Source organism: Amblyomma mixtum, chromosome 1, assembly GCF_055824585.1.
Source record: "Amblyomma mixtum isolate Tamu chromosome 1, ASM5582458v1, whole genome shotgun sequence".
NCBI lineage: Eukaryota > Metazoa > Arthropoda > Arachnida > Ixodida > Ixodidae > Amblyomma > Amblyomma mixtum.
The window spans coordinates 222,200,905-222,212,971 of NC_143012.1; the positions used below are offsets into that span (position 1 = coordinate 222,200,905).

The following is a 12,067-nucleotide window of genomic DNA, read 5'->3' on the forward strand; positions in this document are numbered from 1 at the left end:
ATTCTGCGCAGCGCTCCTGCCAAGCAGCTCTGTGAGCCACTGCGGGAGCAGTATCAACGGTCACAAGTTCCACGGAGACCCACTGCAGGACTCTGGCACTTTCCTGCCCCCCATCCTGTGACGCCTGCTGGTCCAAGGTAGATAGGCACACCACCTGCTGCACCCAGGCCGAAGACTTGACTGGTCTTCGTCCGCTCTCGCCGCTGGGCCTCCTGGGCGGCACAGACGCAAGGAACAAAACACCCGTTCCCGCCAAAAAAGAAGGGCACATCTCGTTTCCTGTTGGCCTACTGTATACGTTTGCAGCCCGCTTTTTGTTTCTGTTTATTTGTTCGTTGAACGCTCAGAGTAAGTAAAATATAGGGATAACTTGTACATACACACGAGGGAAAACGCGTTTTCCCCACAGCGAGTCATGGCAAGCCACATTCAGTTGCGCGCGTTTCGTATACGCCAACCGCCAAGCTCCGAGCTTGCAAAAATACTTACAAGGCAAGCATGACCCATTTCTTCCTTTGATTCTTTTTATCTTCGCGCGTGTTTTCTGCTGCTTTAGCTTCGAAGACTTATCGACGCAAGGGTCGCTACCCGCATACAGTGCAGTATGTGGAATGCGTTCAAGGGCATGGATAACACCGTTTGGAAGCTCAACAAACGTACAGCCTTTGTCAAAAGTTTGGAGCCCAGGGGGTTTTCTTTTGAGCCAAACTGTGTCGTTCCTAATGGATCTCTAGCGCTCCAAATTTCCTGGACATGAGAAGATTTCTGGTACTGCCTCCTGCAATAGGTAGGACTTCCATGAATGCTCCTGGAGTCCCAATATAAAGCTTGGAAGTGAACCACCTGGGCTCTAAACTTTTGACAAAGACTGTACATGTATACAGATAGGGAACCGATGCAAAAATATTGCTACGTTCTCTACGGCCCATTGCACTTCACCCTTCTGTTTCCAAACAAACAGTGCATGTGCATAATTTCAAGTCCTAAAACATGCACACCTTCTCGCCTTGCTTCTTTGATGTGTTACAGATACTTCACGTTCCGCGTGAGATACTTTTGCTTTGCTGTTTGTTTTTTTTTTTGATAAAACCAAGACACTGAACGTGGCATTGAAAATTTTACAGGTTTATTATTGATGGCATCTAAAAGGTGACCGCACGACCAATGCTACGCGCTTTCAGCTTCACTGTCGCAGTAAAATGGCTCTAGCACGTAGGCGGCCAATCAGGTCACTCCTAGAGCTTTCTTTTTGTCTCGTGTATATGATCCTTCACCCAATAACAATAGCCGTCACCATGTACACTGTACGGGGTCTTGGAATGATCAACAGAGTTGCAGCGCCAGTCAAGTTCCATGTCCGGTTTCACTATCAGTGTGTGTGCTTCACTATAATTTGAGCGGCTAAATAGTTATTGTTCTTGTGTCTGTATTAAGCAACGTTATTGCTTCGAAATATTGCGAGCCAACCCTTGTGGTGTTGATGGTTGTCAAGTGTGCATAAAAATAGCATTTGTACCTCAGCTACTTAGGCACTCTCAGTAATTCTTGCGGTTCTCTGGTGACAGACTATCACAGCGTACACAGCTTGTGGTGTCAGATGTATTATAAGGTTGCTTCTATAAGAAAGCATGGCAAGTGAAAACGTACGAGCCAGAAGAACTAGCTATACCCCGCCCAACCTGCCGCAACAAACGTTTACGAACAGCTCCAGCATATACAGGGTGCCTACTGTAAAGTGAATTAGCACTAAGGTTTAAATATATAAAAATTAAACTCTGAGGATTCAAGTTCGAGCAGCGCATTATTCTGCCGCCTACTGCAAAAAAGAGTATTGTGACTCATTAATTCGTTAAATTCAATTCTTGCATATTTCGACTTACATAAGCGTGTGAAATGTTTTAATTATGAACTGCATAAGCAAAAGAAACACCGAGCAGTGAAATTTCGGAAAAGGCAGCTTTATTCTCACAGGGACCTTCAAACAGCTTTTACCAAAGTTGTATAATTTGTTGAGTAGGAGGGGTAACCACATGTGACGCCTCCTATCGCGGTGATTTTTATGAGGCAATCTGTTTAGTAGAGTTATCAATTCTTCACTGTGCAGATAAGAAGCTGAAAAGAGAATAAAGCCACAAGGGATGAAAAAGTTGACTTAATCAAGAAGATATTTCTTCACCTGCTCTAGGTGGCCGTAGACTATTCTCGTAAAACGCGCAACTTTTACGAAAAAAAAAAGTTTCATTCAAGTGATGCGAGACACCCTGTATACCAAGCGTCGGCATATTGGTGTGTTTAGCATTTAAACGGTAATATTCGCAAAGATGTCTATGTACAAGTTGGGTCGTACAATCATGAGCTCTCATATCTTGTAGCGCTAATCAAACTGAGTCACTTTTTTAGTATGCAAATTGTGTGCATTGAGACATGTACCCGCGACCTGTAAATAAACACATCCTGCGCGCTTCAGGAGAGTTTCAATTAATAGGACATGATGTTTCGCTATTGATAATGTTGTTGCTTGAGAGAAAGGAGGATGATGAGTGCGAGATAGCAACCGCAACACAAAGGGGATGATACAGCGTGCCTGTCAGCTGGACAAGTTTGGTGCAGTGACTGGCAGGGGCGGATTTATGGGGAAGGGGGTAGTCCCCCTCCCTTCCTCGAGAGAAATTGTACACAGGAAAACAATTCTGAACCCCATTTTTTTTTAGAAAAAAAGTTGAAGAACTGCGTGGTTCAAATGGGACTGCCCCCACCCCCAACCACCTCTTCCAAGGGTACCCCATAAGTCCCCACTGGGGACTGGATGCAAGCACATTTTTTTTACTCATATTTTTCGCTTATGACATGTGTTGAAGGAGTACGTGATCCTGCTCGAAGCAAGGTTAGGTGAGCGTGTGCGAAGATGGCATGACGACGCTTAATGCGTCTGCAAGGTACCATCACGTGTGGCGCATAGCACCTTATAAATGAACCCTGTGAAATAGAACTTTGTACTGTAGTCTCAGTGGACACGCCGTCTTGTGTTTCGTGATCGTATAATGACGGCACTCTTTCCTCGTTGTCGCTTCGATCGTCCTGTACAGTAAGAGCCCAATGGGCATTGAACTCCTGTGGAAGTCCCGGGGACGTCTGAGACGTCCTGCGGATGTCCAGTGGAGTTTCAGTGCCCACCGGGAGAGCAGGGTCCATGGCGTACCCGCCCCTTCTGCTCCTCGGCCCTAAACCGCAATGTTCTGCTCGTATTTCCCTCGCCTTGCCATCAGGCTCAGAATAGAAAAGCGATTACGTCAAAAGGAAGATTTTTTTGTCGTTTTGTGCAACAGGAACTGCTGACACAGTGAAATAGATTGAAAACTTCGTGGCTGTACCTATACTCTGTAGGTATGAACTACGACCGGTTGTTTCTCTAATAGGTCGACGCAGTTATCGCGGAGCATGCTTTGCTGCCAACGGTGGCTCGAATCCTGTATAGCTTGTTTGACGAAAGAAGGCAATGCCGCAACCTCGCCTCGTTCTCCTTCGCGAAAGGGCGCAATATGTAAGAAAAGACCACGCCTCTTTGTCACGAATCTTGAAAATACGTATAAAGCGTTGGATATATATGGTTTATGAATGCGATGTGTAAAGTAATTTGTATCCAAGTGTAGATGTGGTATACCGTAGTGAGGAGGAGCGTTACAGACACTCGATTTCATTATTCACTGCGTTTATTTTTTTTTTAAGTCACGCATATTACAGTTCTTTACATTAGGCAAGGGAGGTACTTAAATCGCCTAGTCCGCGTACATGTTCGCTTCTAATATGGATTCCAAGATGAATAAGACTGAGAAAGTTTGAGTGGCTTGGTAAGATACTGCATTTTCATTGCAACCTGTATGCCTTCATCGTGGGAAGAAAGCCTCTTTTCTCCACAAAAATGAAAGGACAACTCACTTTATGAGAGGGCACAAAAGTGATCTCTGATAACTGCTTTGAGGGCTTTCACACATCCCGCTATGAAGTGTGCAGGGTACGCGGTACGCAAAACACAAACAAACAGAAAAAAAGAAATGGTTGCTTGTTTCTTGTGGCAGCGAACACAGCTGTGAAGACCTAGCGCGTCACATGACGTTCATGGCCGTGATATACTAGTGCAAACTGAAGCACAGTGGAGCATTTAATGCAAACAGTGGACCAGCGAGATACGAGTGTGTCATACACAGGACTTTAGCTTAGTTAACCCTATCTTCGCCGCCATGCTTTTGCCGGCCGGCCAGGGAATGCCACCATAACTGTACTGTAGAAAGGCCCATACATGCAAGACGGTGAAGGAATATTCGCCAAAACGTTCAGCACGCGACTCTGTCTGGGGCTTTTAGTTGGTCGCTGCTTTGGTTGAAATAAAACAAAAAGAAAGAATTATACTTCATAAACGTGACGCATAACAAGTTGGCGCAAAAAGGGTCGCATGGAGCGCGCAACGAATATTGAGGGGGAAGAGTGTATGGCAAAGCGTCGGTTTCAAAATTCAGGAAAGCTCTTCATACACGCAGAATGCATTCTACTGCCAAGACAGTCGACTGGCGTTCTTAGCTGCGACCCTAGTTTTGCCGTAGCTAACTTTTAGTGCTGCCCCCACAGTCCATGCTATCTTAACAAAAAAATATATCTTCATCTAAATCTTTCTTCGCTGAATAAAAACTGTCGCGGGTTTGAAGTTGAACCTTGGCTTCCATCATTTCATTTTCCATATTTCTTTCATCACATATGACGTCAGTGTGGACTCACTTGAGGTATCATGGAGAAAGTGCTTATTCCACGCCAAATAAGCATTTACAATCAAATGCATCCGCAGAGAAGCAGAAAATGTAGCTGCTTAAAAAAAGAGGGGGGGGGGGGATGCTTTTGGAGTGATGAAAAACGCGCCGCTCAGATATTATACACCCATTCTTTATATCTTGTGTCTCTTATAGCGAATCTAGTCGTGCTTTGCGTCGCCCTTGAAGTTGTGCTGCTGTGTGCTTGCGCACCGCGCTGTGACTGTTTTTTTTTTTCTTTTGTACAGATCTGTCGATTTGCGTAACCCTGTACGTGGACATTTTTTGATTATTTGTTCTCTGTTCTCCCAGTGCTGGTCGATCCTTCTTCATGCACTGTATGTGTACTGTCGTGGGTCATGTACTGCACAATTATTCGTCGTAACCAGCCCATCCTTTGCTTGGCTCCAAATCGCGAGAAACTTGTTGGTGTGACTTTGAAATGGCGTAAATGACGGGCAGATACGTGCAGACACCTGTAACCGTGGCAACTTATACAACGGTACTCTACTTTCTTGATGACATCAAAACAAAACAAAAAGACGCACATAAAAGTTGTGTTCCATGCTGTAACCGAAAATTCCCTCAGTTAGACACAAAAATCGCTATTTCAAGCTCCCTTTCCCAAGAGCAGCTTGAAAACCGCCGCAATTTGGAAAAAAATATGGACAGTTTTGGACAATTTCCGTAAATCTCCGGGAAAATTCGTTTCCCGCTAGATTTTACTACTTAAATTCCTCAAAAAGGGAAAATTACCCTATTGGATAATCACTTATCGCACATAACTGCAAAAGGAGCATTAAAAACGCGAGTAGCGGTGCCCGGAAGTAAATTGAAATTTAGTGCGAATACAGTTTCCGCAGAAATTAAGCAAGCTATCAACGCCTCTCTCTCATTGATTTCACGACCATCCTGTGTCTGCCGTGACAGCATAATTCCACTTTATTTGCGAATAAGCCACGCGTGTGCAGTGGGTATGCAGAGCGCAACGAAGGAGTTTCTCGCATTCGGGCACCTTTCTTCGGTGAAAGCCTCCTTCTCGCAGCTCCTCTGAGGAAAGCTGCAGGTGTAGCGGTACGCACGTGCAGTATAAACCGCCACGCCACTCAATTTTTGTGACCCAACCGCGCCAGCTGACAACGCTCGTAAAACATGCTGCGCATAAAGACTGCCTAATAATTTAATTTACTTAAAAAGCAGATTGCAGACCCATTTTTGAGAGCCGTAGCAAAATGGTATTCGAGCTAGATGGCGCTGCGATCGTTAAAGTGTAGTACCAAAACCTACTGGCTGTGGCAGCACTCTAAACGACGAGAGAAGTGCGGCTGATTTATGTATTACTCCCGGTGTGATAAGAGGTACGAAGACGCACGCTATGCGTGTATTTCCGGCAGATGGCGTCACGAAAGCGTGACTGCTCGATTGCTATAGCTACAGCTATAGAAGCCGCTTGCTATGTTCGCTAGGTCGTGCTTTGTGGCGTTCCTATCAGTAGGAAAAGCTCCCACTGCGGAAAAGCTGATTTGAAGAATGAGCTTCAAGAAGCGTAATGGATGAAACTGAAGTACTTTCCCTCGTAAAGTTGGCCTCAGCAAAGGGGAAAAATGGGCTCTCTGCGACTATAGGGGGCTGGCACGGCTTAATAGGATGCCAGCGACCACTGATTCCGACGTCACACAAATTAGCTTTCGACCACTTTAAGCACGGCGTGCACATCTGAACAGGTTGGAAGCAAGAGTCGGAAGATTCAAAGGGAAAAAGAACCAAGCTTGGTGACTGCCCGGCACCGCGTCGCCTAACGCAGGCATCACCAGGACTTCGGGACAAGCACTTCTAGTTCCCTTGGCTGCCGTCACGTGGCGCATGGCTTTGGTTATTAAAAAATAGCGTACTGACATCATCCGTGGCATAAGAAATAGAGAATGAGAACTGGATGGACGCTGTCCCGAATTCCTGATAATGTTCTGTCTCTGAAGAGCTTTTTGTGTAATCACCCCTCTCGCTCTCCTCAGCGCCATCTTTGTTTCCTTTCCCTTTCGTTGTGACTTGGTGTGTACTATTTATGACGAGTTATACTTCGGCATGGTTTCTTGTGTCCGCTCAAAGCGTACACTTCTGACGAGCGCTAAATCTGTCGAGTGTGATGTCTCGGGTGCCTTTGACGATGAAAGAGAATGCTGAGTGATAAATAAAACGAGATATAATCAGTGAAGTGCAGTTGATGTGCGATTGGAATGCGAATGAAATCAATGTGCGAATAAAACATTGGTTTTGCTCTCTGGTCCAAAGCAAGTTGTCCTCTTCTTCTGTCCTCGACTGTGCGTTATGCACAGCTGCACACAACCAAACCTCATCGCATCAACTCGTTGTTGAGATTTATTAGCAATAACTGTTGAAAATAGCAATATTCCGTATCGCAAACAGCAAACACAAAAAAAAATCGGGGCGGTTACCACTGTGCAGCGCGAGATTTACGAAACGGCTATTGAGCTATTGCAATTTTGCGATATACTGAGACAAAGAGTTTGAGAGCGACATGCATGTATGTAAGTTATAGACCATCATTCATTCTTCAGACATACTATATCTTCAAGCAGCACTTGTCTCCCAGTCCTCCATGAAGGAAGCCTATGTAGTCTGACAAGTGGCAGGAGATGTTTTCAAGGTGTTGGACCAGTGCCTGTATCTGAAAGATGAAGTCATTTCTCTGCATGTGTTTCCGGAGGTAGTCAAACCAGTTCGTGAAGTTAAGAGGTAGAGGAACTAAGATATGGCTCGATCTCGACGCCATAGGGTAAGGAACACTCAGCATGGTGCGTTGCCACAGCCCGTTCCAGAGACGTCATGAGTTACGGTAGCGCAACCTTCCTCCTATATTCCTGCCGGTTACGCTGACTACTACTACTACTACTACACCGACGCTGAGCCCAATAAACGGGCCTTTAACAGCTGTCGCTGTAAAATATTACCATATCATGAATGACTGTTATTATTCCTTGCGGTCCCGCAAACAATGGTAAGCGCACCTGAAGTTTGCTCCCACTGCACCAGCGCCACTTCTCCCCTGCCGGTCATTTTGGCGTTTCCGTCCGGGCACGTCGCCGGCGGAGCGCATTGAGCCAGCAGCCTGTCGACTGGCATGCGCGTGCTGCTCGCGCGGCTGGCACTCTCTCTTTCATTGTGAGCACGCGCCGTCCTGATCGCGGGCGCACAAAATAGGTGTTGCCGCTCGCTGTGAGTCATGGTTAGAATTCCGCGACGTTCTAAGAGCGGAGAAACTTGTTGTGTCAGCGGCTGTCACAGTAGTTCTCTGAACATCAACGGCCAAGGACTGCCCGTGGAATTCTATAGATTTCCTGGACATGTCCTACATTCTTGGGGGGAAAAAAATTAATATTGGAAAATTGTAACGTACAGTAATAGAAATATTGAAGATAATGGTCTTAAAAATTTTTCATTGCTCTTATCGAGCAGTTGACGATAGGAAAAACGTTAATACGAAAAAAAAAATGCAAGCCTATCGATGGGAGATTGCTATAGTGAAGTCTTCCGGTATATGAAAAAAAAAATGCGTTCACACACTCTTTTCTATTCCGGAATTGTATGAAATGGATGAGAACGAGAAACGGCAGGCCTCGATAACTACTGTGGGCAGGGTGAAGTAAGCTTTTTTCTGTTGCTAAACACGTTTGGTATGTTGGACGCGTGATATTCTGAGCAGTTTTTGCTCTAATTCACTAAGCATGCAGTGTTTAGTAAAGCTCGCGCTAACGAAACTAATTTTTTGCCATTTTTTGTTTTGGAGGCTGACAACAACAGCTAGCGGCGTTATGCAGACGCGTGTGAGGCAAGGTCAGTGATCGCCTCAATGTTCAGACTTGTGACGCCTGGCTCAATTTTCGAAGCTGCTTTACATGTAAAAAAATTCTAAAAATAAAAATAATAAAATGTTTGCTTGCATATGAGCGATGGCTCTGCAAATTAATTGTTTTGGGGATGCGCGTGCGCTGTAATCGGCATTAAAATAAATATACCAACCGCTTATCTTCGTTGCAGCGTTTGACCAAACTAGAGCATTTTTTCTCTTAGCCGTATATAGCAAGCAGCTGGTAGGAGCATTCCGTGCGTGTTTTCGTTTTTATGCGAAGCATATTACTAGAGCTACACTACAGCCCGTCGAGCGCGGCGATGGAGCTACCTTTGACCTTTAGCGTGACCACGTGACACCACGTGACAACATGACGTCACAGCAGACGAGAGATGGGCTGTCGGCCGCGGCGGTGGAGGCTCCACATCAGAAGCGCTGCAGCTGACCACGTGACTGTACAACAGCGGTATAAAGCTGAGCTTGCCTCGCTCTCCGGGCACTTAGAGGAGTATCTGTTCTCGCTTCGGCGAGCGCGGCTTCGGCCGCTTCTTTTTGAGCAGCGTCCGCTCCGGCGGACGCAGTTGTTGCTGCGACGCGCGTCTTTTCTTTCCTTTTTCTCTTTCCTCTGATCTTTTAACTCTCCTCTATCTGCACGTGGCAGCGGTGGTGGCTTGGCTCGAGCCAGTAGCAGGCCCGTGCAATTTCCTCTTCATCCTTCTCTCAGTCACAACAACAACAACAACAACTCCGGGCACTTAGGGAGGAGGTGACGAGGTCGGCAGCCTTCGGGCTACGGTCGTGTATCTGTTCTTTCAGCCAGCGTCCGCTCCGGCGGACGCGGTTTGTTGCGACGCGCGTCTTTACTCTCTGGTTTTCTCTCTCCTCTTCTCTTTCAACTCTCTTACTATCTGCACGTGGCAGCGGTGGTGGCTCGGCTGGAGCCAGTTGACAGGCCCGTGCACTTTCCTTTTCATCTTCTCTCAGTCGCAACCGCAACCAACCTCTCCGGGCACTTACGAGGCGGCCAGGTGTTGGGATGCCGCCTAGAAGCAGGGCTGATTTGAACGAGAAGCGAAAGCTTCAGCGTGCCACAGAGACCGATGAAGAGCGGGATGAACGTCTGGCTAACCCAAGCAACCACAGATATCCGTCGGACGTACGAGCTAGATCCGAACGTCCTTTGCCGAGACCGGACGTCCATCGGACGTACGAACACAATCCGATTTCGGATATCCGTATTCGTACATCCGCTGGACGTACGGACAGTGTCCACTTTTGTATATCCGCATGAGAGACGAGGTGTACGTCCGAAGGATGTAAGGCCGAGTATTTTCCCAGGCCATGAGTATGGACGTTTTTTATTTTACAGAAAATTCGCGTATTTCGTGTATGTATACTGTTTTATTTGCATCAGTTGGAGGGTTTGACGCGAAGATGTTTGTAAATTTATGCGATTCCACTCCTACCTGCAGTGCAAGAGCCGCCAACGAGCTAAATTTATCTAAGAGGAAAAGCAGGAGTTGCAGAATTTTGCAAGAACTCAATAACTAGTTGTATATTTATAAAACCTCCAAATTAGTGGAGTTGTGCGACATGTCCACCGTTTTGCTAGCTAAACTTGCCATTGAAACCACCCGTAAGTATCAAAACTCCCGCGCATTCTGCTATCACCATCATCATAGATGTCAGTTCGCGGTCAGTCCAATCCAATCCATCAGTACGGCTCCGTAGCGCTGTTGATTTGTCGCGTAGTGTTGTCGCGCAGAGCGTTATAGCTCTGTTATTATAATGTGTGGCTTTGTTCGGTCTGTGGACGAAAGTAGTATGTAACTTAAGCAATTCGAAAGATACGGGAAGCTCCTGAAGCTCTTCTGGAACACCGGAATCCCGTACTACCTTGGTTTAAAGGGTCCCTGAAAGGGGTGTCTGAGGTTGGCAAACAAATACTTGCATTATGTAGAGCGTAGGCCACTGAACGTTCATGCCGCGTACAATACATCAAAGGCGAGTAGATGATTTATAATACATTTTCAAAAACTACCTCTCCCGAGCCTCGCGGCGACCAGCGGCGGTGAACTTCCGCCCGAATCCGTACTCATTACGTCAGTTTGTACTCTTTACGTCACAAGTGCTGGGCTATGATTGGTCCGCGGTGCCAACGTGAAATCACGCATTTAACAAACTAGAAGCTCTAGATACTTCACACTCTTACTCTTTTCGGAAACATTTCGCATTTCAGCAAGCAGAGTTGTCGTTTATATGCATGTTTACGCAGTTATTGTGTGTTCGGTGTCAGAAATTAGTACTACACTTCCGGTTTACATTGTTGTCGTCTGCTCGTACCGCTTGTGTCACTCCGCCGGCGTCGCCGTCGAATCGAATATCGAGGTGCGGTTCAATCACCGCGCTACTGATTTCTTTCGTGACCTCCGTCGCATGCTCAATCGAAATGAATCGGCCGTGCTGCGTCATTGATTGCAAAGCCAGGGACCGGCAAGATATTGCCCTTCGGCACTGTCTGCTGAAAGATGGAAGTGAGCGAGCTGTTGTCGTCGTCAGGATTCAGCGCCCGCGATTTCTGAACGGCGTGTCCTTAAAAACTTGGCCAACGCGCCGCACCGATCGTCGCTTGCGAACTGCCGCCCCACTACAAGCAGGGACACACGGAGCGGTGAGCATCGCTGCGCCACTCTACCCAAGCTTCGCTCACAACCGGTGTCGCAGTCGCACTTCGCCGCCGTGCAGCAATGCCTGAGCGCTGCTTGGGTTGGTGTACAAATACATATCACAAGGCAAGATCGCCTTGTTATCAGAAATACTTCTCGAGCAGCGACAAAGCATGCCTGCTTATGTTGCGAGCTTTCGGCAACGGCACCGCTCGCGGGCGCTCCGGGCGACGAGCTCTGCTGCTGCCTGGCTGCCGTGGTCGTCGCTAGGCCTATTGCCTCTTTGGCATCGAAGCTGCAGCGGCCGGCGCTTCGGAAGTCGCCTGAGCTATAATAAAAGGCTTACTCTACACATCGCTTTGCAGTCAACAGCATCATCTCACAATAAAATAGTATGGTCACTTTCCGCGACTCCTTCAGCAGCGAAGCGAGCGGGCGCCAGGCGAGCCGGATCCCACGTCGGGCCAGAGGCAGCTGCGAGACGGTTGTGGCAAGAAATTTGCTCGTATCACAGTCGTTACATTTACCAGCAGCTCAGTATTGGTTAGCGATCCTCAAAAATGACACATTTTTCACATTTCTTATCCCAGGGTTTATTATTTACGTCAAAAACACACTTTAGCTCGTTTTTATGACGCCGGCAGACGGGATCCAGGCTGGCCGGCCGGCCGGCATGCTCGGCGTACATCACGTTCGCACAAGAAAATGCAAAACAGCCATGATACCAGAGAGGA

The 12,067-nt window shown here is 47.0% G+C and overlaps 1 protein-coding gene across 1 annotated transcript in view; it reads left to right on the forward strand.

Moving 5' to 3' along the window:
- Positions 1 to 7,087, forward strand: part of LOC149370993 (dual specificity tyrosine-phosphorylation-regulated kinase 4-like) — a 185,015-nt gene extending 177,928 nt beyond the window's left edge. The window contains exon 12 of the mRNA XM_089564222.1: positions 12 to 7,087. Within this exon, the coding sequence (XP_089420348.1) occupies positions 12 to 121 (110 nt within the window). The 3' untranslated portion in view covers positions 122 to 7,087. The remainder of the gene's footprint in view (positions 1 to 11) is intronic.
- The last annotated feature ends 4,980 nt before the right edge of the window (positions 7,088 to 12,067 follow it).